The sequence below is a fragment of the Rhinolophus ferrumequinum genome, chromosome X (assembly GCF_004115265.2).
Source record: "Rhinolophus ferrumequinum isolate MPI-CBG mRhiFer1 chromosome X, mRhiFer1_v1.p, whole genome shotgun sequence".
NCBI lineage: Eukaryota > Metazoa > Chordata > Mammalia > Chiroptera > Rhinolophidae > Rhinolophus > Rhinolophus ferrumequinum.
In genome coordinates, this window is record NC_046284.1 from 68,798,292 (window position 1) to 68,824,316 (window position 26,025).

Sequence of the window (26,025 nt, forward strand, 5' to 3'; positions counted from 1 at the left end):
TACCACGTCTTCTCACATTCATTCTAACCTTTGGGGTAAAAATCAACATGTGTTTTGTACTCCAAATCTCCAGGCTTAATGCGCTGTTGCACTCAGCCTGGAAAAGGAACTGAGCTTTTCACATTCCCGTAAATTTGTCATGCATAATGCTGTAGCCGCCTACCTGGATCCGCCACCCAAGAACTACAATACCCAGAATGCACTGCTTTCCCTTCCGCTTTCTACCAAGGCAATGCCAACCTTGATTTCATTTCCACAAGCAATAGTCACATGACACGTTTCCTGTCAAGATGGCGGATAATCTCCCTTCGGAGTTTGATGTGATCGTAATAGGGACGGGTATGTGTGGCTCTGGTACTTCCCGGACAAAGTATAGGAAGTCTATCTCGTTCCTACCTTATCTTGTCAGTGGCGAGGGTTGGCGAGAAATACCAGGGGTCGAGCATAGGAGGAAGGACGGAAAGGAAGTGAGGTAGTCTGGAGTCAGCGCGGGATTTAGCAGCTCCAGGGAGGGGCTTGGACCCGCGGTGTTTAGCGCCATTTGAGTAGGGGGTCGATCTGGTCGTGCCGATTGCTGAGGTTGGTTGCTGCGGGTGATTCCTGTAATTGCCTTAGAGGGAGGTGGGTTTGCAGTGCCACGAGAATGGAGGGTCGGGATTTTATCAATGGAGACGACTTTGGCATACGTTATGATTTCCTTCTTGTTGATTTCAAGGTGATATTCCCCATCATTTTGTCTCGCCATTTCATAGGAATTTTTCGTATATTTATATAATCCTAGGGTGCAGTGCAGCTCGGATACAGCTTAATCCTAAATTTTTCGCAAAAGATGCTCAGTTGTTACCCGTGTGCGTATTAATTTACTTTGGCGAGGAAACGGATTATTTTCTATTGTGTGGAGAAGCCTAGGGAATTGTATTTTTTTGAGGTAGCTATTATTCCTGCTTCATGGTGCAGAAAGAAAGCATTTTGCTTTCTACCACCCCACTGACCTACTCACAATTAAATGAGCTGAGAACAAGCTGTGAGTTCCAGTTCAGGTGTGTGATCTTATCTTCCCCTTGTTTTCCCATCGTTTATTTTCCATGTTTTGGGTGGAGCCAGAAACCCCTCTGCAATTTCTAGTTGACAAATTCTACATACAACACGTAGCAGAAGGCATTTGGCAGCAGTTGGTATTTTGTTTTTCTTAACAGTGTAAAGGGTGGATTTTAGATGGGGTGGAATAGGTTGTTGAGTGGGGATTTCTCCTGTCTGCAGAACGTGGTAGGCCAGAGAAGCTCTGGTAGAGTGAGACCCTGTCCATTGTGTTAATGAATTCAGTTCGTCTTAAAACAGTAGGAGCAGCCATGTTTCCAGGGCAGGAGTAAAAATAATGGCTACCTGTTTTCCAGTGTTTATTATTTGCTACTCCATGTGCTGAGCACTTTACAAGCTGTATGTAATCCTCACAACAACCTTGTTAAGAGTAGGTATTCCCTACACTTTGCAAGAGGACTTAGAAAGGTTGCAGTTTGCTCACAATCACATAGCTGGTAAATTTCCAAAGGCCCATTACATCCCAGAATGAGAATCAGTAGTTCAGACCCTCCGATTAACCCACATTAGTAAAGATAATTGGAAAAACTCGGTTCTAGACCTTGCTTGGCCATTAACTAGCTGTGTGAAATACTAGGGCTAGGCACTTAATTTCTCTGCTCCTCAGTTTCCTTGTTTTTGAATATAAGGAGGGTAATCTAGATAGTCTTTCGGTGTCATCTAACCAGAAATTCTCTTATTCTAGTTGTACCTGGGTAATTGTTCTCAGAACACCAAGAATGTTGTTTGTTCCCAGCCTGAAAACTGCATGGCTGCAGATAACCTGTTTGTAATTGCTATGAACAGATGTTGGATGAGAGCTGGAAGAAGCCAGTAGACTATTTATTAATGTATTCTCTTCAGTCTATCCTAAAACTGAGAACAACATCCATTTTAGAGTAGTTGTTGTACCATACTTGGGTTCTATATTATTGCCTTTCGTTTTTGTTACCGAAACACTTGGGGTGTTAAAATATCTTTTTGAATCATTAAGAGATTTTTTTTCTTACCTGGATTCATATTTTAATTGGCAATGGCACTATTTCTTATTGGTAAATGCTGTTAGTTCTTATAATAAATATTTTGCCTTCCAGTTCAATTCATAATATGGACTGCAACCATCCTGTTGGAGTATGTTATGATAGATGTAGGAAGATACTTTGAGTGATCAACAAATTACATCAGGAAGCATCTGTTATATCGGGAAAAAGATTCATTTTAGACTTAATTCAGTGAGAGTAATGTTATTTCTCAAAATATGGGAAGAACTTATTTGAAGTTAATCTTAAACATTAATGTTTTCATTATCACTTAATGGTGAACATATTCTGAGTTTATCAAGCACATTGCTTAAATTTATGGCATGAAGCTTTGTTTTTAGGTATGTCAAAGTGAAAAAATTGGATAAAAGTCATTTCCCAGATAAATTATTCTAATAATTCCAATCATTACTTAATTGGAATTTAATGTGTTTGGAATATTTCTCTTTTGAACTAGTTTGCTGAAAGTAGCCCTTAAATTGTATTTGTATTGCTAAATGTGCTGGTTTGAGTAAATCATAGGAAAAGCAGTATTTCATAGATTTAGTTTTACTGACAAAAGCAGAGTTAATCATGCATGTATCAGAAACAAGAAGAAATAATTGGGGTGGCCGGTTAGCTCAGTTGGTTAGAGTGTGGTGCTGGTAGCACCAAGGTTGTCGGTTTGATCCCTGCATGGGCCACTGTGAGCTGCACCCTCCTTAAAAACAAGGAAAAAGAAAAAGAAAAAGAAAAGAAATAGGCTGTGAGATGTAACTTTTCTTAAAACAGATTTAGTTCTATTAATAGTTACAATGTCATTAACAGATAATTGCTTCATCAAGTAAAATCATCTATGGAAAATATTTTAAATCCCTTTGACCTTGATTGATTTGTATTTCGTTTTGCATAACATAAGGTATTCCTTAAGATCCTGTTTTGAAGAGATTATGGGAAAATAAACTTTTGTATGTATTTTCTTAGTTAAGCCCATTTACTTCTAATTAGAATATACAAGAAATATCTGTGGAACACCCAAAGACAGAGTAGTTAAGATAAAGTACTTAAACCATGGAAAATACGGAAGAAAATGGAATAAGAGGAGAGCCAACTGGAGTCTCAAGGGAGAGGACAAAACTGGATATAAGTGATTAAGTGTCTAGAATGTCACCTTCAGTTTGGGTACACAATTGTCATTTTCAAGACATTTTGCCATTTAAAAAGACATTTATTTGAATGATAATTTTATGGGTTGTAGTATCATTGATTTCAGGTTAAAAATAGTCCCAGTAGCATAACACGTTACTGGAGGTGACTTACCTGGCAACCTGTGTAATCGCAATCTGCAGCAGAGCCAACAACTCAACAGAAGATCAGGCAAGATGGAAGTTACAAGAGCTACGTGATAATACTGACATGTTTCTTATTTAGGGGAATCCCTTAGACTCTTACTTAGGGCATTATTCATTCTTATTTTAGAAATAATTCTAGCAGCTCAGTGTATATTAGAAGCATCCTATTAAAAGATATGGGGAATGTTATCAGCTTCTGCAAAAGCTGTGTTTGGGGGATTTCATTAGATATAAGTGACCGTTCATATCCTTATGGGAAAGGGAAGAGTCTTAACACCTAAAATGCAAACCTACATCAAACAGCACAATGTCCTGGGACCATTTAGTGTAGTGACAAACACTCACTTTTCTGGGTTTTCAACCCACATTTACTGAGAACCTAATTACTGTCCTTGTGAAATTTACTGTATTGCTTAGTTTAAAGACCTGTTTGGGGCTCTGACATTCTCAGAGCTATTCATAAGCCAGGGTAGGCTTTTCATTGCATCCTTCTTACTTTCTGAACACCATATAGAGATTCAGTCTGCATCCCTTTCTTTTCTAAAGTACACCACACTGTATTTTGGAGTTCTTCCCCGAAGATGAGTTGTAGGATAGGCTAGCTTAATTTTTTTTTTTTTTGCAGAGGGTAAACACATAAATCCTTTTAAAAAGTTTTATTGCTAAAGATTATGGGGAAAGAAATGAGATAACCAGAATAACACACATGGAAATTACAAAGGTTGTTGTTCCTAAATCCTGACTACCTTGCTAGATAGTACTCCACAAGGTGCAATACTAGATATGGCGGCATGGCATAATTGGAATCACTTGACCTTCCTACTGGGTGACTTGGGGCAAATTGCATAACCTCTTGGGACGCATTTTGTTCATCTGCAAAATGAGAGATTTGCATTAAGTGACCTCTAAAGTAGGCATCTACCAGCTCAAAAATTTACCATTGTGTGTACATAATCATGACACTGGGTCCTTGAAAAAATGCTAAATTCTGTGTAGGCCTTATAAGAAGTCAAGTCAGTGTTTAATATACTTTAGAAAATTTTCTACCAAAATGGCTCATAAAAAACATTTTCTTGAAATTGATAAGCTACTTTTATCAGGAAAGGTCATGTAGGTTCCATTCCTTGATGCTAGTTGAGGATCAAAACTTTAAGGAAGTTAGCCTTGGCTGGCAGCTCATTGACTATAATGCTTATGGTGGTGGTGGATTAGCTTCACTTCTTCAAACACTGGGGAATAGGAATGCTGCAGGAGGTGTCATAGAAACTGATATTTACCAAATACCCGTTTGTCCCAGACTGTGCCAAGTGATTTCCCATATCTGTATCTCCTTTAATCCTCTTCCAGGATGCCTATATGTAGTCCTCTGCCTGCATTTCCAAACATCCATGGACTTATGGTCTAGAGCAGTTTATTTTTTTTTCTTTTTCTGTTTTTTAAATTAAATATATTGGGGTGACAATGGTTAGTAAAATTACATAGGTTTCAAGTGCACAGTTCTGTAATACATCATCTATATATCACATTGTGTGTTCACCCAGAGTCAGTTCTTCCATCACCATATATTTGACCCCTTTACCCTCTTCTACCATATCCTCTCCCCCCACCCCTTACCCTCTGGTAACCACTAAACTGTTGTCTGTGTCTGTGAGTTTTTCTTTATTTGTTTGTCTTGTTCCTTTGTTGCTTTCAGTTTTATACCCCAAAAATAAGTGAAGTCACATGTTTTTAGACTTTTTCTGTCTGATTATTTCTCTTAGCATAATGATATCAGGATCCACCCATGTTGCAAATGGCATTATTTCATCTCTCCTTAAGGCAGAATAGTATTCCATTGTGTATAGATACCACATCTTCTTTATCCAATCATTTATAGAAGGATATTTTTGTTGTTTCCATGTCTTGGCCACCGTAAATAAAGCTGCAATGAACATCCGAGTGCATATATCTTTACAGATACAAGTTTTCAGATTTACAGATGTTTTCAGATTTTTTGGGTAGATACCCAGGAGAGGGATTGCTGGGTCAAATGGTAATTCTATTCTTAATTTTTTGAGGAACCTCCACACTGCCTTCCATAACGGCTGCACCAGTCTGCATTCCCACCAACAGTATATGAGGGTTCCATTTCTCCACAGCCTCTCCGACACTTGTTATTATTTGTCTTGTTGATGATAGCCATTCTGACTTAGGTGAGGTGATATCTCATTGTGGTTTTTATTTGCATTTCTCTGATGATTAGTGATGTTGAGCATTTTTTCATATGTCTATTGGCCATCTGTATGTCCTCTTTGGAGAAATGTCTCTTCAGGTCCTCTGCCCACTTTTTTAATTGGATTGTCTGTCTTTTTGTTGTTGAGTTGTGTGTTCCTTATATATTTTGAATATTCATCCCTTATCGGAAGCATTGTTTGCAAATATCTTCTCCATGAAATCAATTCCAGCATTAATAAAAGAGGTAGAATGGAATATATCAGAATATATTACATGTAGTAAGGATAAGTGTAGTTTTCTGAAACACTTCCTGTGTGTAATAGGTCACTGTAAAATACACACACATATCTATATATATGCATATATCTATATCTGTATCTATATATCTGTATCTATCTATATCTCTAGATAACCAGATATCTAGAGAGATCGATATAGATAATAGATATATTTGGGGGTGGGGAGGTGGCCAGGGGCAAAAAGTTTTAAAGTCTAGGAATCAAAATGGTATTTCAAAAGTCCTGTAGTTATACAAATGCTGTACCATCCATATATTTTATTTACTTTGGTATGTTTGTATCTCATTTCAGCAGTATAATGTGATTGACAGTGTGGCTTGGACATCAGACAGCCTGTGACTGAATTAGCAGTGCGTCTTGTGCTACCTCACACGTTCTTTAATGTCCAAGTTGCAATTTTCTCATTTCTAAAAGGGATTCAATGAAATAGTTCTTGCAAAATGCTTGGTAAGTGCTCACATAATGTAGTTAAACTTTATGACCCATAATGCCATGCTGGGGCTCATGCTTTCCATGGAGAGTGGTGGAAAGATTCATGTGTCTGGGTCATCTTCCTCCTCTTTCCTTTGGCTGCTTGGTGGGAAAGACCTTTGTGTGTATTAGCACCATTTCTATCCATATTTTTTTGGAGATTTATATGTTTTCTATTTTTTTCTTTTATTGTGTTTTGTTCACCAGCTTGCATTATTTGTCATTTGTTTTGCCTGAAGGTTTTGAACAAATTTATCTTATTTGGGGCATACTTCCATGTCAATGTAAGAATCCTGAAGTAGCTAAAGAAAGCCTACCGATTTTGCTGTTCTGAAAAATGCTTTGCAATTTTTCAGGCATTTATTGATGGAAAAGTATGTCTTTTCTGCTCTCTATACCTAGAAAAGTAAAGGGAGTCATCTAACTCCAGAGAAGACTCTCTGGGAGAGGCTTACCCTTCCCTGTAAATCAGAAGTTTGAGCCAGCCAATCCCTCAGAGAGAGAGCCGCATCTGTTAACCAGAGTTCCCTCTGTAGCATCATTTTCATTTCCCATGCCCCATGTCAGTTTCTCATTTTCTCCAGTGTTCTCATGATGTTTTGGATAACTCAGGCTGTAGCAATTAAAATCAAATACGGCTGCTCACCATCATACTCTCGTGTTTAACATAAAATCCCAATGCACAGAAACAATTATAATTCCATATAATTGACCTGTTTTCATGCTAAATTATCTGTTCTTCAGTTTCAGTGTGGAGTCTTTTAACTGAAAACGTAGACTGTGCCTGCTATGTATATAAATGGTTTTAAAAATAAAATTGTCTAAAAATCACCATTAGTTCCCAGTTTATATTAATATATATTGAAAAACTATATATATATATGTATGTGTTTGAAATTTAGCTATGGCCAAATAGGAATACTTTGAAACATTGATTTGTTGTCGTTTTGCTTTTCTAATAATTTTATTAAAGGGCTATGTAAAAAAAGTATGATAATTTATCAGACATTGATTTCTCAAAGCATCCATGATTATGAGACCTCTCATGTTACCATACTGAGAGTATTTTAAAAATAGTTTGCAAATAGACAGAAGGGACCGGAGCAGCTTGGCCAGTGTGGTGTTTTCATCTCGTATTGGATTTGACCAAGAACCTAAGTGGGTAATGTCGTACTACTTGACTGCTTTGTTTTATATCTCATTTAGAAAAGTACCAACATCTATTTTTTATTTCTGAGTAGTGTTTTTACATATCTTTTTTTGTCCAACCCAATGTTAACGTTGAGTTACAATGTCTATTAGTTATGGGCATTTTTAGTCATTTTGTATTGCTTTGAAATGTTTTGAATCATATAGCTGTGATTGCAATTTGCACATTTGTTAAACTGCTTTTCTATATAGGGATTTAAAATAATTATCATGGAAAAGTTTACACAAGCTGAATTACAGAGAAATAAGGTTTTACAAACAGATATCAGGAAGATGTCCAGTTGTGAGTTCTAATCCTTATTTTTCTATCAACGGTGTTACTTTGGCATGAGCTATCTAAGCCAAATAGATGACACTTAGTAATTTTAGTACCTGCAATATGCTGCTAAACAAATACATGAAAAATATTTTCTAGCATTTATGATATGCCGAGTACTGTGCTAAGCTCTTAAAATGCATTATCTCTGATTGTCATGATATCCTTGTCTGTGGTTGATACGATTATTATCTCCATTTTACAGATGTCAGACCTAAGGCTTAGTTAAGTTTGACCTAGGTCAAACTGTTAAGACTGGAGTTGCTTTGCCTAAAGCTGACATATTAGACTGAGCTTGTTGGATTCTTCCAAGTGAAAAAAATACCTTAGACTATCACGATTAGATTAATGTGCCCTAGCTTGGCAGTTTGCAGTTGCTTCATTTTGGGGAGTTACCATTGTTGACATTAATATCTGATACCAACAAAGTCTGGTGGTGTTAACTTCTTATTATTGACAGCATTGTGACACATCTGTGTCAGCCAGCAATCCTTTTGATGCAGGTGAACTGAATGACCTGGTTGTAAATCCTTTAAAACTGAAAAAAGTGATGGCAAGGAATCGGATCAGAAAATACAGTAATATTTTAAGCGATAATCTGTTCCCTTCGGAATTGATTCCAAAACACATAATTTTCTACTGAAATAAAATCATTGTTAAAAATAACCCATAGGCTGTTTGGGCCTGTGCTAGGGTTTGCCATTTTATGTCTTTTTTTCAGTTTTCTTAGTGAAGAAAATTAAAATTTCAAGATCAAGTGTGCGACTCATCGTCCTGTTTATGAAGCTTTACTTATTTTGGTTGGCTATTCTTTTGGTTCCTACAATTTTTCTTATTAATGAAATGCAAAATAACCTAATTGAAAACATTAAAAGAGCAATAGCTAATTGTTGATGCAGTTGTATTCAGTTGACATGTTAATGATATTATACATTGGGACAACATTTTGGCAAGGTAATATGACAGTTTGTACTAAGTATTGTAAATATGTTCCTTCCCTAGACTGCAGATCTGAGAATTTATTCTGAGAAAATCATTCAACACAGGTAAAAAGCTACAAGGGTGACAACATCTATTTTAAAGCAGCTTGTCATAATAAAATTTGAAAATAATATAAATGTTGTATATTAAAGAGCCCCAATATTTCAAACGAGGCTAGCTGACCAGTGGAGTAGACAGTCTTATAATGTGGCCCAGGATTTGGTCCACAGCTTTCTTTTTTATTGTAAAATATACATATAAATGAAGTGTGTGTGTGTGTGTGTGTGTGTGTGTGTGTGTGTGCTATTTTAATGAACAATAATCAAGTGAATGGCGCGTATATATGACCCAGCTAAAGAAAAAGAACATCACCCTTACCTTAGAAACTCCCTGTCAACTGTCTCCTCTTCTTTTTCCATAGATGTAATCAATATGGTAAATTGTATTGTTCCCTTTTTTTTTTCATAAAGTATTTTTATCACATGTGTTTGTATCTCTAAACAATACATTGTTAGTTTTATCTGTTTTTGACCCTTGTCTAACTTTTGGAATTCTACTCTATGTATTCTTTCTGTGACTTGCTTTCATTGATCAGGGTTATGCTTGTGAGGTTCATGTGTACACATGCATATACAGTGGTACCTTAGTTTTCGAACGTAATCCATTCTGGGAGACCCTTCGAGTTCTGAAACGTTCAAAAACAGCCGACAGCTAGGCCTCAGGATCTTGCACTCAGCGGAATCTGCGTGACATGTTCGACTTCCAAGGCATGTTCGAAAACCGAAGTATTTACTTCTGGGTTTATGGCATTCGTAAACCGAAATGTTTGTCAATGGAGACATTCGAAAACTGAGGTTACTACTGTAGTGTAATTCCTCTCTGTGTGCGTGCGTACACACACACTGCTATTGTATAGTATTCTAGGTTTGCAAATAGTAAACTTCAGTACGTTATGCCTATTTACCAATGTAATTCTATTGATTTGCCTTTTGGTTTTCAACTTTTCAAGTCCCTACCACCCTCAGGAAATACATAATGTCAAAAGCACACACATTCATGACAAAATAGGATCATTCTGTACATAACCGTTCTGCAACTTTCAGTCAGTAGTCTTTACCTTTATGTTTATTCTAGTAAAATTTTATCTCATTAGTAAAATTTTATCTACTAAATGAGATGTTTAACTTTACATAGTCTCCCACCCCAAAATACCCTTTACAGCTGATATGTACAAGCTTGTTTCCAATTCTGTATTAGGCATTGCTTCAGGTTGTTATGTCCTGTGAGTCTGTTTTATTCTAGCATAGTTCTTTTTTTTTTTTTTAATGATGACTGAGATGATGGTCATCATTAATGATCGCCTAGTTGAAGAGACTGGGCCAGTGATCCTATAGAATGTTCTACCTATTGAGTTTGGCTGCTTTCTTCCTTAAAGTATCGTTTATCTTTTTCCTCTAGCCTGTGTTTTTCCTGTAGATTGGAAGATCTATCTAAAGACATGATGGATTCCAGGTTAATAGTTTTGGCTAGAATAGATCTTTGGTGATACGGATGTCATGTTGGATTATACCAGAAGACACATAATACCAGGTTGATCCACCATGAGTGATGCTAAGATTGATCCTGGATTAGGATGATGACAATCTGATGCCTCTATTGTATGGATATATTTTCCCCCCTGTGTATTGAAAATAATGGTATTGCTAATTTGGAGCAAATATTCAGTTTGATACTACCTATTCACATAATTGTTTTAACATCAGTAGGTAATCTTTGTATAAATAAGTATTTTTGTTAGGATGTACAAAATGTTTTTTTCTAGTTCTTTGATTCCTTCTACATTTAATAGCTTCCACTGAATGCCAATTTCTTAATTTAGAAAAGGGAACATACCGGTACCTTTCCAGCAATTGGTGACTACCAGTTAGAGTACCCATTTCTGAGAATCAGGTCATTTAGGAAACTGAATTAATTGTGAGGTTGCTTGGGGAGGTAGACAAAGATTTAGATGTCCTGAAACAGCAGAGTTGAAGAGCACAGATTCTGGAGCCAGACTGGCTAGGATTAACTTTGCTGTCTACTGGGTACATGACTTTGGGAAAATTACTTAACCCCTCTGTTTCAGTGTCCCTATTTTCTACTGCCTTATATATACATGTGGACAGACACTGGAAAGTAAGGGAACAATGCAAAAAAAAGTTAGGGGTCGGGTTATGGGTGATTAAAATATTTTCTTTACCATTGTATTATATTTACAGGCTAAGAGAGAAAATCAAAAAAGTAACTGCCATCTGCTTTTTAGGTGTTTTTAATGTGCATTTTAAAGTGCAAACACACTGGCAAGTGATTCATGAACCATTTACATTAATTTTGGTTTATCCTTGATAGTATTTCAGAAATTCTTATTGCAGAAAAATTATAATTTTCATTAGATCAAATTTTATACTTCAACTGTTTTATTTTAATAAACTCAATGTAATTACTGTTCAGCTTTTTAATAAGCAGGATAAAATAATTATCTTCAATGTTTTCTCAAAGATATATATCTGATTTTTCTCTTAAATACATAATGAGACTGAGCTTAAAATGAGACTAAGTTTAAAACTTTGAAGTGTTTTTACCTTCAAAGTTAAAACCTTTTTACCTTCAAAGTTAAAACCTAAAAACTATACAACATTACCTAAGGAATGTTGTATAGTTAAAAAAAAATCATAGGCCCTTTCAAACTTACTTTGTAAGGCTCATAAGTTTTTTTCTCTACTAAAAAATGGATTTCATGATAGGATTTCTTATAAGGGAGGAAGGTTATTTGTTGTGTGATTTTATAACATTCTTGGAATGAGCACACAGTCTCTCATCATTTGTTTTAGTCTCATAGCTATACAGTGTAGGTAATTTTTCTTTTGTGGCACGTAAGTAAACTATGTTCAGAACAGAGAAATTTTATTTTTCTTATCACAAGTTAAATATTGTTATTAAGTTTGAAGACAGCTGGGATATCCATTGCTGTGATAAGATCATTTTGATCACTTATATTGATACAACAGAAATATTAGTGTTAAGAAAATTAAGTAAAAATAAATTGTAGTGGAATCTGCTTATTTTATTTCCTGGCATGGCATAAGTCTTTGACAAATAGTTACATTACTTAACACTTTCATTAAGACAATTTGAGTTCGAATTTTCTCAATTTAGGTAAAAACCAAAATACTAAATCTCTGCTTTCCAAAGGATTGTTTTATTTGGTTGGCCCAGTCTTTCATTAACTATCGAAATTGGTATTACATCTTATTTTAAAAACTTTTTATTATGGGTAAATTTCAAACATAAAAGCAGAGAGAATAAAATAACCCCTCCATGTATCTGTCTCCCAGGTTCAACAGTTATCAGTTTAAGGTCTATCTCATTTTCTCTGTACCCTCCAGCTTTCCTCATTTCACTATCCAACACTGGATTATTTTTAAGCACATCCCAGGTACAGTGGTACCTCGGTTTTCTCATGTAATCCATTCTGGAAGACTGAATTCTGAAACGTTTGAAAACAGCCAACAGGTAGGCCTCAGGATCTTGCACTCAGCGGGTGGCATGTGACATGTTCGACTTCCGAGGCTTGTTTGAAAACCGAAGCATTTACTTCCCGGTTTACAGCGTTTGTAAACCGAAATGTTTGTCACCGGAGACGTTCAAAAACCGAGGTACTACTGTATATCATTCCATCTGTATTTTAACATATATAACGAAAAGATAAGGGCTCTCCTTTTTAAACATAACTACAGTAACTTCATGCCCTTATTTGCATCTTCAGTTTTTCCTAGGGTAGTTATCCATTGTGTTTCTTTATTCTAGTGTTCCTTCTAGTTTAGTTTTCATTTTGAAAAGATTTTTAAAAAATTTCTTCTTGAATCATTTCACCCTTTTTCAAATGTTCCTATTATCTAATCGCCATACCATTGAGTATGGTGTTAGCTGTGGGTTTGTCATATATGGATTGTGTTATGTGGAGGGGCATTCCTTCTATACCCACTTTGGTGAGAGTTTTTATCATAAATGGATGTTGAATTTTGTCAAATGCTTTTTCTGCAACTATTGAGATGATCATATGATATTTAACCATCATGTTCTTAATGTAATGTATCACTTTTATATATTTGATCATGGTATTTGAATCTTTTAAGGTATTGTTACATTTGGTTTGCTAACATTTTCTGTTTTGTTGAGGTTTTTTTTTCCATCTATGTTTATCAGGGATATAGTCACATAATATATATACACATATATGTGTATATATATATATATATACACACACATACATATATGTTTTTGTGGTTGTTGTTTTCTAGTGTCCTCTTTCTCTGGCTTTGGCATGCTGACTTTATGAAATGAGTTTGGAAGCATTCCTTGCTCTTCATTTTTTTTTTTTTTTTGAGTAGTTCGAGAAGGCTAGTCTTTAGTTTGAGAAGGCTTTTCTCTAAATGTTTCTTAGAATTCACCTGTGATGCCGTCTGTTCCTGGACTTTCATTTTTGGGAGCTTTTAAAATTAATGATTTAATTTTTATTTGTTGTAATTGGCCAATTCAGATTTTCTATTTCTTTATGATTCTGTTTTGGAAGATTGTTTTGGGAATCTGTCTATTCTAGGTTTTCTGATTTGTTGGCGTATAACTTTACTATTCTGTTATGATCCTTTGTATTTCTGTGGTGTCAGTTGTAGCTTCTGGTTTATTTATTTCTGACTGTATTTGTTTGGGCCCTGTTTTGTTTTTCTTCCTTGATCAGGCTTGCTAAAGTTTTATTAATTTTGTTCATCTTTTCAAAGAACCAGGTTTTATTTTCATTGATGTTTTTTGTTTGTTTTTGTTTCATTTATGTCTGCTATGATCTTTATTTCCTTTTCTACCAACTGTGGGCTTTGTTAGTTCTTTTTCTGTTTCTCATATGTGTAAAGATTGTTTATTTGGGGTTTTTCTTGTTTCTTGAGGTAATCCTGTATCTACCATGTTTCCCTGAAAATAAGACCGGACCGTCAGCTCTAATGCGTCTTGTGGAGTAAAAATTAACATAAGATCTGGTATTGTATTATATTATACCCAGTCTTATATTAATTTTTACTCCAAAAGGTGCATTAGAGCTGATGATCCGGCTAGGCCTTATTTTCAGGGGAAACACGGTATGTGAACTTCGTACTTAGAACTGCTGTTGCTGAGTCCCATAGATTTTAGAAAGTTGTGTTTCCACTTTTTATTGTCTCAAGGTATTTTTTTTATTTTCTCTTTGATTTCTTCATTGCCCCTTGGTTGTTTGGTAGCATGTTATTCAATCTCTCCGTGTTTTTTCCTAGTTTTCTTTTTTTGATTGATTTCTAGTTTCATGCCATTGTGGTTAGAAAGGAGGCCTGATATCATTTTAGTTTTGAATTTTTTGAGACTTGATTTATGGCTTACCATGTGATTTGTCCTGGAGAATTTTCCAGGTGTACTTGAAAAGAACGTGTATTCTGCAGTTTTTGGATGAAATGTTCTTTAAATATCTATAATTACCTCTGCTGTAATGTATTAAGAACAATGTTTCCTCATTGATTTTCTGTCTGACTGATCTATCTACTGATGTAAGTGGGGTACTAAAGTCTACTATTATTGTATTACTGTCAGTTTCCCCCTTATGTCTGTTAATATTTTCTTTATATATTTAGGTGCTCCTGTGTTGGGTGTGTAAATATTTATGAATATTGTATACTCTTATCAGATTGAGCACTTTATCATTATGAAATGCCCTGTTTTGGTCTTTTTTTTTAATTCTTTGTTTTAAAGGCTATTGTGTCTGATAAAAATATTGCTACCCCAGTTTTCTTTTCATTTCCATTTGCATGAAATATCCTTTTCCATCCCTTCACTTTCAGTCTGTGTGTGTCCTTATATCTAAGTGAGTCCCTTGTAAGCAACATATACGAGGATGTGTTCAAACAATACGGTGAATGTTTAAATAAAAAATATTATTACAGTAAAAAACACATTGCCATTAATCCCCCTCAGAATACTCCTTCTTGCTTCAAACACACTTACCCCATCGTTCTTGCCACTTTCTGAAGCAGTTGTGGAAGTCCTCTTTCGTGAATGTCTTTAGTTACACTTTCGTGGCTGCCTCAATGCACTGAATCAATTCGAAACGTTTACCTTTTATAGTCATTTTGACTTTGGGGAAGAGCCAGTAGTGGCATGGTGCCAGATCCGGTGAATAAGATGGATGAGGACACACTGTAATGTTTTTATTTGAGAGAAATTTTCATACCAGAAGTGATCTGTGACGTGGAGCCTCTCTGTTGTGATAAAAAAAATTACAGTGAATGCGGCTGCCTAGTGCCATCCAACAGAAAGGCAGGGATCTTCAATATGGGAAGTGGTGCATTGAACATTAGTAACAGTGTGACAAATTTCAACTTGTTTGGTGCAGTCGGGTGTCAGTTCGGTTGATAGAAGGTATGTTTTTAAGTGTGTCCTAAATCATGGATCACGAACAACATATTAACATTAAATGGGCAAATGGTTTCATTCTCCATCGTGACAATGCTGTGTCACACATCGATTGTGGTATGACAGTTTCTATCAAAAACATTTTGGTCTTTCCGCATCCACCTTATTCACTGTATCTGGCATTGTGCAATTTCTGGCTCTTCCCTAAAGTCAGAATGATTTAGGACACTGAGGCAGCCACGACAGCACAACTAAAGACACTCAAGAAAGAGGACTTCTAGAACTGCTTCAGAAAATGGCAAGAACAATCGGATAAGTGTGTTAGAAGCGAGGGGTAGTATTTTGAGTAGGATTAATGGCAATGTGTCTTTTACTGTAATAATTTTTTTTATTTAAACATTCACCATATCTTTTGATCTAACCTGATCTAACCTCGTAGATGGGTCTTTTTTTTTAATCCATTTAGTCTTTTGATTGGTGCATTTAGTCCGTTTAAAGTAATTATACATAGGTATGTACTTATTGGCATTTTGTTGTGTTTTTATTTTTGTAGTTCTGTTACTTTTTTCTTCTCTTGATCTCTTCCTTTGTGGTTTCATAGTGTTCTTTAGTGTTATGTTTGGGTTCTTTCTCTTTATTTTTTGAGTATCTATTGTAGGATTTTGTCTATGGTTACAATGAGGTATATGGTTGTGTGTATGGGGGAGGGGAGGGCGTTCACTGAATTAAAATAATTTTCAGTTAAAAAATATTTTTATCTCTATGTTGGCAGTCCCCTAGGCTACTTCACTGGCAGTTTTTTTTCTTTTGAAGATAACCACTGAAGTGTAAATATAAGATTTAAACTTTTAAATTAGAATTTAATAGGAATGAACAAAACGATTTGAAGTTGGATTGAAATTCAATTCTACCTAATTTTCTGATGTCTTTTTTTTTTTTAGTGTCTATGACATAAGTTTATAGTTTTACCTTTGCGTTGTTTATTCTAGTTAGTTCTGTACCTAATGTTTATGGTTTGTTTGCAGTGGTGCAGAAGGTCTGTACATAGGGTTAAATAGTGATGGGTGTGGCTCTCTAAGAGCTTGTTGTACTCACAAGTTTTTCTTTGCCAATGATTCTATTTTTTTCCTAAAGAAATACGTTATTCTTTATTAAAAAAAAGTCACAGTAAATTTTCTACTTCTTTGTAATTTGCTTTCCATTCTAGTCTTCCCGAGTTATAAATAACACATGAAATGACTTTCAAGGTAGAAAGCAGGAATCCATTTTGAAATGTTCTATAAAATAAAGAATGATTTAATGGTTTCATATGATTTGGCCTGAAAACACCCGGGCTTTGCCAGGTCATCAAAGTCCTGTCAGGGGAATCTATTATTTATTGTTCGATATGCTGTGAGTGGTGTAAGTACTTTATGTTTATCTTATGTAAGTATAGTGTTAAGAAAAATTAATTCCAGATACTAATACAATTTTAAGAATAGATCATAGAGAACTAACCTAAATATTATAGTTATAAATGATGAGGTTTAACATTCAGAATTTGGATTAAAAGGGGTTATTGAAAAATGAATGAACAGTGGTTTCATTTCTACAAAATGTTTTAGGTAATATCCTTGAAAATACTAATTTCATAACTTTTTGGCTCCTGATTTTAGCCTAGCTCCTTCATTTGATAATAAAACATCTCTCTTTTATCTGGACAGGTTTAGGGAAATTGCAGAAAGCTGGGACTATACATGTTTGTTAATATGATCATATAACATTTTATAAGCTTCTAATATATTTTTCTAGCTGCCAAATATATAACAGAACCCCAACTGAGAAAGGTAGTATGTAATCTGAGTTTCCCTCATTACAAACTGTTACGAAATGCTAATTTAATACCTCATATTTACCTGTGTTTAATGATAATGATTTGCCAGTAAATGTTGTTGGTTTTGCATCAGAATTACATTTTTCTTATAATCCTTTGGTAGAGTTTTTTGGTACAGCCTCACTGCTGAATTTAATAATCATATTTATTATTGACATGCATGAGTGATATTAAATGTTTGATGGACTTCTATAGTGTACATATAGAAAAGGCCTATAATAGACATATGGAAAAGGCTATTGGACTTCTTTTTTTATAAAACTATGTTAACTTGTTAGATCTTTGAAGATAATTTAAGTAAATAGTAGACAAGTGATAGTTTTTTTTTTCTCCCCTTCAAATAACTAATCTTATTGGAATAGGAAAAGAAGGGAAGAGAACCAGTGTTTATTGAATGTTAGTGACATGCTAGGAGACACTGTGTAAGGTGTTTAATTTTGTACCTGTTCCTCCGTACACCCTTGTAGGATATATAATTAGCTTCATATTACAGTTGAAAACATTGTGTTTGTACGTCTGCTCACATATTTTACAGTGTCTTTCCGGTGTAATACTGTGTGATTTGACTCTTATCTAGGTTATCTGTTTCTAACTCATGTCTGGCTTTTCCTAGTGGGAGAGGTTGTATAATTGATTGCAAGCCTATATGTATATGTTTCACATAAATGCCTCACGAGAATGTTCTGTGCATTTGAGCAATCATTTGAAAGTAGTTCACTTTTTACGGTGCCAAGTGTTAAAAAAAGGTTTTATTTTGAAATTAGTCAAGGGTTTAAATGCTATTAAAATTGGCTTATAAATATTAATTTAAACAAAACAAGCAGTTATTTATTTTACTAAATTATCAGTAAGACCACGAAATTTTAGTATGTTAATTTTTCCTAAACAAGAACTTAAAAAAAAAACAAAAACCTGAAACTTATAGCTTAGATTTTATACAAGTGCATCCTTCATTCTGTGACTAGAATTGTTTTTCTGAAACACCGATTTGACCATGCTGTTCCAGTTAAAATCCTTTCAAGACTCCCTGTTGCTTACAGGTTCCAGTTTAGGCTCCACAGTTTGGCTCCAACCACTATTTTTTGAGCATCGTCTTTTAGTGTCCTCTTCCTTTACCCTTTTCCTTCCACTTTCCCTTTTCCTTTCCACCTTTTCTTTCTCCTACACTCTTCAGTTGGGTGGTTACAGATCCCAAAACACCCAGCTAGTGTCCTTTGCTCTTTGGAGATTTCCAGGAGTCCCCTCTACAGAGGAAGTGCTTCTTTCCATTGTGTTCCTATAAGTTTTAATTACATTTATTGTTTTAATCCATTTAAATTAGTGTTCTGTACACTCTGAGCTCTTTTTAGGTATTGCCTTAATTTTAACTTTTTTCCTCACCACCTATAACAGTCTGCTCTATCTCTGTCTCCCTCTTCTCTTTCCCCATTTTCTCTTTGTCTTTTCTCTTTCCTTTTCTCTTTCCTTTTCTCCAACAGATATTTACAAATAATCTACCATGTGCCTCCTCTGCTCGAGGAATTCAGTGTTTATTAAGTGGGTGGGAAGAAATATGAAATCCTGGCCAGGAAGACATTACTAACTATATTATTAGTCTGTTATTTTAGTCACTTTAAGCACAAAGATAATAGGCCCTTGCCATTTGTTTAACATAGGAATAGCCTGTCAATTTCACAAACTTGTAGGGATATCTGAATGGAAATATTAAGGTAAAACAAATGATAGTCATTTTAGTTTTATGTAACTTGGACTCAAATCATGTTCAGTATTCAAATGCATTCTTGGCTTTGCTTTGTCAGTAGAGACATGACTTTTGACAGTGTTGATCACAGCCCTGGAAATAACCACATGCAAACCACATGTGTAGAGGTCAGACAATTAAGTTTGTGAAGTTGTTGCAACGATGTTGCTAACCTTCTATTGATATCAGAGGGATTATTCATTATGAATTTGTTCCAACTGGACAGTTAACCAAGTTTTCTATTTGGAAGTGCTGAAAAGACTGCGTGAAAAAGTTAGATGATCTGAACTTTTCACCAATTCATGGCTCTTGCATCACGACAATGTACCAGCTCACAGGGAAGGCACTGTCTTTGAGGGAGTTTTTAGCCAGTAAACAAATAACTGTATTGGAACACCCTCCCTACTCACCTGATCTGGCCCCTGATGACTTCTTTCTTTACCGAAGATAAAGGAAATATTGAAAGGAAGACATTTTGATGACATTCAGGACATCAAGTGTAATATGACGACAGCTCTGATGGCCATTTCAGAAAAAGAGTTCCAAAATTGCTTTGAAGGGTGGACTACCTACCGTAGGCTTCGGTGCATAACTTCCCAGGGGGAGCACTTCGAAGGTGACCGTAGTGATATTCAGCAATGAGGTATGTAGCACTTTTCCTAGGATGAGTTTGCGAACTTAATTGTCTGACCTTGTTATTTGACTATACAAAATAGCAGCTAATTTGGGCCAAATAGAGGAGAGTTTAAGTTTATTATTTTATTTTTTAAAAATTTTTTTATTAGTTTCAGGTGTACAAAACAGGTAATAGTTATACATTTACAGCTCTCACAAAGTGATAACTGCCCCCGAGTCTGTTACCCCTCTGACATCGTATGTAGCTGTTACAATTCCATTGACTATCTTCACTATGCTGTACTCCACATCTCGTCAGTGTGTGTACGTAAAGAGACATTTCTCTAAAGAGGATATACAGATGACCAACAGACATGAAAAAATACTCAAGGTCAGAAATCATTAGAGAAATGCAAATAAAAACCACAATGAGATACCACCTCACCCGGGTCAGAATGGCTGTCATCAGTAAATCAACAAACAACAAGTGTTGGTGAGGATATGGAGAAAAGGGAACCCTCGTGTATTGTTGGTGGGATTGGAGAGAGTAAGTTTATTATTGTTTGCCATTGGAGTTGGCATCTGGTAAAAATAGGTGTATGTTTGGAGTTGTATTTAGGTGAAAATGTAGTACTTCTAAAAATATCTTTCCGAAGAATAATAAAAGTAGATAGTATTTATAGAGCAAGTACCCTCTCTGCTAACAACTGAACAATTCTATGAAGTAAATGGTGGTATTCCTATTGATGGAAGAAGAAACAAAGGCTCAGAGAAGTCAAGTAACTTGTGTGAGGTTGCACAGCTTAGTTAAGCAGCGAAGCTAAGATTCAAGCCGAGGTCTGTCGAACTGACACAATGCCCATGTCATTACGTTGCTGTTCTGCTCTTAAATCCTCATTCCCAGCCAGACTCATGTTCTAGTTGAAGAAAGTGAATTTACCATGGTAATTTGAATTAGAGGCAATGAATTACTGAATTACTTGATCTTTGGCAAGTTATTTAACCTTTTTCATCCCATTTCTCACATGGATAATGCTGCCTGGCTCCCAGGATTATAATGAGGACTAAATGACTTGATGTATGTGAAAATACATCGTGAACCTTAAAGCCGCATACTAATATTTGGTGGTGTATTATTAATCCTGTCATTATTACACACTTTAACATACTTATTCAGCTCCTTGAATATTTCTTTGCTCTTGTCCTTTTTGACTAAGCAGCATTGCAGCTTTTAAAGTACCATAATGACTGCATTTCATTAATAAGAAAAGTATTTCTGTTGGTGTAAAAAGTTCAGATAATCTTAAGATAAAAAACACTAGAGCAATACAGTTTTACCTGAAGAAGTATGCTTAACTATTTAAAACTTTCCTTTCTTACTCCTAGTTCCTTCTCCACCACAAATTCTCACTCTAATATTTCTTTGAAATATTTCCAAAGTTAAGGTTGAAACTTTATGATGGCTTATTTCTAATAATTGATATTTAATGGTGATAAATAGTACATTTGGTCAGAACTACATTTTTGAACCAAGCTTTATATACGCACGTGTTCACCGCTGGAAAATTAGTTCTTCCGTGAATGCAGCTGCAGCTTTGTGTTTAATGTGGTTTTTAACTAGAGATTGACTGGCAATTGCTTCCATATGCATATTGCCTTCTACATAAAGAAGATAACCGTTCCCATTTCTTGAAATCCTTGATGTTTTGTGTGTAGTTTAAATCCTTGTCAAGAGAATGGTGCTATTTCTTTACAACTAGGTAAAAATCCAAGAGGATCAGGGTGTTTCATTGCAGTGAAAAAGTCAGTTAGTAGCGCTATAGAATTGCACTAAACTTTCAAAACATGCTTTGTTCCTCCGACATAAAATATTCAATAGCCTCTTTTGAAATGGTAGAGTTCAGTGACAAAAAACTATGTAAAAGTCTTAAATTTACAACATAGGGTATTAACTAGCCAATGTAGCAGAACACCTGATTTTTTTTTTGTTATGAAATCATTAAATCATTATCTTTGGTAATTTTTGATTTTTTTTGTTGGTATTGAGAGTAGTAATATATATTTCCTTTTATGACAACCAACTTTATGGTGTTGTATAATTCAATTCCCAAACAGTAATGTTCTTTTCTAATGGCTGTATTAACCAGAAAGTACAATACTATATCTTGTAAATGGTCTCTTTTTAAATTAGCTAACCTATTGCTCAAATGAATGTGTGCATTCTTCCTCACAGGCACTGTGGCTTTGGAATTAGATTTGGGTACAAATTTCAACTCTAGGACTTTTTTATTAAAACATTGGGCAACAAGTTAACATATTTGCACCTATTCCTTCATAATCTTTAAAATGTATATGCACATGCTTCTTTCTGTGTAGTTGGGAGAATCAGAGAAGCTAATGTGACCATATGAGGTGTGATCAAACAATACAGTGAATGTTTAAGTAAAAAAAAAAGAAAATTGAAGTAAAAGACACATTGCCATTAACTGCCCTCAAAATACTCCTCTTCCCTTCAAACACACTTATCCCTTCACTGTTGCCACTTTCTGAAGCAGTTCTGAAAGTCTTCTTTCGTGAGTGTCTTTAGTTGCACTGCCGTGCCTCATTGTCCTGAATCATTTTGACTTTAAGAGCCAGAAGTTGCACGGTGCCAGATGTGGTGAATAAGGTGGATGAGGACACACCGGAATGTTTTTATTTGACAGAAATTGCTGTATACCAGAAGTGATGTGTGATGTGGAGCGTTGTCATGATGGAGGATGATTTACGGCACACTTTAAAACACATCTGCTCTCAACCGTAGCTCACACCTGACTGACTGCATGAAACAAGTTGAAACTTGTTACACACTGTTACTAAGATTCGACACACTGCTTCCAGTATTGAAGACCCCTTGCCTTCTTTCCATTGGATGCACTTGGCAGCAGCATTGACCTTATGTCTTGATCGCAACGGAAATGTTCTGTGTCACACGTCACTTCTGATACAGAATTTTCTGTCAAATAAACACATTATGATGTATCCTCATTCACCTTATTCACCAAATCTGGCACCATGCGACTTCCAGCTCTTCCCCAAAGTCAAAATGACCATGAAAGGTAAACATTTTGAATCAATTCAGGACATGGAGGCAGCTACAACAGTGCAACTAAAGACACTTATGAAAGAGGACTTCCAGAACTGCTTCAGAAAGTGGAAAGAACAATGGCATAAATGTGTTTGAAGCAAGAAGGAGTATTTTTGAGAGGAATTAATGGGAATGTGTCTTTTATTTAATAATTTTGTTTTATTTACACATTCACCATATGTTTTGATCACACCTCGTAGTTTCTAAATAACAAAGTGCTATATGAACAATATTTTGACAGTTGCTCATTTATGGTAATTTGCCAATAAAAATAATTTAGAGTACTTGGTTTTTAACAGTATCTCCTCCACGTAATAAATTTTCAGCATTAGTTGTACATTTAAGAAACATCCAATAGTATGATAATATAAACTTTACAGTTTAGGATGCAAGGATGAGCCACTCTTCTATACATTGATGGCATGAATCAAACATTTTGTGATTTTATATATATATATGTGTGTAAATATATATATATATGTATTTCTACATTCTAAATGATATAGGTGTGTGTTTTTATAGGTTTGCCTGAATCCATCATTGCAGCTGCATGTTCAAGAAGTGGCCAGAGGGTTCTGCATGTTGATTCGTAAGTTTATCAATAGTAGCATTTAATACTTCCTAATATATGTACAGAATTAAAATTTAAATACACACGTGTGTGTGTGTGTGTGTATACACACATATTTATATATGTCATATATAAACTTAAGTTAGAAAAATTGTTAGAATTGTTCAGTTTTCATCAAAAACACGTGAAATATATAGTACATAAATTTTACTGTTATACTCTGAAACAATGATGTTTACTTTGAAAATAAACCAAATGTACCATAATTATTTTTCACATGAGTGATTTTGTTTTATCAATGATAAATAATTCTCCAAGAGGCCTGGAAACCTCACACCTGCCATTTTTCTTATACTTGTACATTTGTGTGGGTGTATACAACCTGTATACACAATTTTATTTTAGGCTTTATATTTGATTGCTAAAAGAATGCAGCTAATACATTTAGTGTATGTGGTTTTCTTAAAATTAATAAAAATTTAAACTATTAAAAAAATCTTAACTAAGAAAAATGTCTATTTTGATTTTCTCTATTTTCCTTAAATGTGATTGATTGTAAAAAGGAAGTTAATGGAAAATTCAAATTTAAGGTAAAGCATAGTTTAAATCTCTCCAGTCCTGCTTCTTCCTGAAACAAATCCCTAAGTTTGTACATATCTATTTAGTGCTTTTGAACATTGTATCTTGGCACTTTAATTGTTCATTAAATTAGAATAGAAAAGAAACAAGAAGAAATGAATTTTTTATTTTCTGTTAGATATTAACTGCAATGTTTTTCAGAATATCAGAATTAGAGAATAACTAGGTTTGTTTTGGTTTATACCGTGTTTCCCCGAAAATAAGACCTAGCTGGAACATCAGCTCTAATGTGTCTTTTGGAGCAAAAATTAATATAAGACCGGCTATTACATTATATTATATTGTGTTATATTATACGTGGTCTTACATTATAGTAAAATAAGACTGGGTCTTATATTAATTTTTGCTCCAAAGGATGCATTAGAGCTGATTGTCTGGCTAGGTCTTATTTTCGGGGAAACACAGCAGTGCTTTCTCATATGTTATCCCATTGTAAATATGTAGGAATCCAAAAAGTGATATTAGTTCATTTACACTTAACCCTTTCTAAATTTAGTTTGAGAGCATATGAACTCTTTACTAATTGGATGAAACTTCTAAATTAAATTAGGTTCAGTTTTTAAACGTGTCCTGCTCTTGCAATTCTGTTTTACTGTTATATGAGTTCTGAAAATTAAGTTCGTGAACTTATTGCAACAATGTTTGCTAACTTTTTTTGATATTAGAGGGATTATTCATTATGAATTTGTACCAACTGGACAAACAGTTAACCAAGTTTACTATTTGGAAATGCTGAAAAGGCTGTGTGAAAAAGTTAGACGACCTGAACTTTTCAGAACATCACGATAATGCACCAGCTCACATGGCACTGTCTGGGACACAATTTTTAGCCAGTAAGCAAATAACTATATTGGAACACCCTCCCTACTAACCTGATCTGGCCCCCAATGACTTCTTTCTTTACCCAACGATAAAGGAAATATTGAAAGGAAGACATTTTGATGACATTCAGGACATGATGGCCATTCCAGAAAAAAAAAAAATTACTTTGAAGGGTGGACTAGGCACTGGCATCGGTGCATAGTTTTCCAATGTGAGCACTTCGAAGGTGACCGTAGTGATATTCAGCAATGAGGTATGTAGCGCTTTTTCTAAGATGAGTTTGTGAACTTAATTGTCAGACCTCATATACATAGCTGCTTGTATTAATGTTTTAATTCAGTCTTTTTGACATATCATGGATTCACATGTGGAAAAATCTGCCACACTGTAAGCCCAGGTACCGGGCCAGTGTGATTTAAAAGCGCAATAAACAAAAGTATAAATTCAAATTTATTTCTGACAATGTTAATTAACCTGAAATTGAAAATAATACTTAAATTTCCCGAAGTTGTTATTTTTTGTGCTCACACTTTATGCTACTCACCATATCAATTTTTTACACATGTTACGTAGTTGAATAACCATCACAACCAAGTGAGGTAGGTGGTGTTATCCTAATTTAACAAATTGGGAAAATGAGGCTTAGAGAAGTTAAGTAATTTTTCTAACATTACCCAGTTGGTGCTTATCTAACTTGAAATTTGAATTTATTTTATGTTTTCTTATTCTGAAACCTGAGGTCTTCCAGAATGAAAAATGTTTTAGAAATCACATAGGGTTTGGTGATATACCAACATAATATTTGATTAGAAATATAAGAAGCTAAATCTTATTTTGATAAACAGTGAATCAATTAGAAAGGGCTTGATAATGTGGCTACCTTAAGATCTTACAGCTTAGTAAAATAGTTATTTCAAGTGAGAAAATGTTTTTTCTGTTTTAGATCCTCAGATTTGGGGGCTTTCTGAGAGTTTAGAAACATTCTAGGAATTGATTTATAAGACATTTTTCGGCTATGAGCCATGTTTAAATATTCTCTCATTTTTATTCATTTTAGCATTTAAGGCTCTTCATAGTCCCGGTTAATCTTTCCCAGCCCTATTTTTCATGTCGGATTTAAACGTATTATAGTACCATATGTCTCTGTTCCATGGACATACCTTCCCACGGTTTTTAAAATAATTTTTTAAATTTATTTTTTAAATATATTTTTAAAAATTTTCAATTACAG

The 26,025-nt window shown here is 34.8% G+C and overlaps 1 protein-coding gene across 1 annotated transcript in view; it reads left to right on the top strand.

The window, feature by feature from the left end:
* Positions 1-240: 240 nt before the first annotated feature.
* CHM (CHM Rab escort protein) overlaps positions 241-26,025 on the top strand; it is a 183,065-nt gene continuing 157,280 nt past the window's right edge. Inside the window, exons 1-2 of the mRNA XM_033114497.1 lie at positions 241-339; positions 23,285-23,351. Of these exons, the coding sequence (XP_032970388.1) occupies positions 291-339; positions 23,285-23,351 (116 nt within the window). The 5' untranslated portion in view covers positions 241-290. The remainder of the gene's footprint in view (positions 340-23,284; positions 23,352-26,025) is intronic.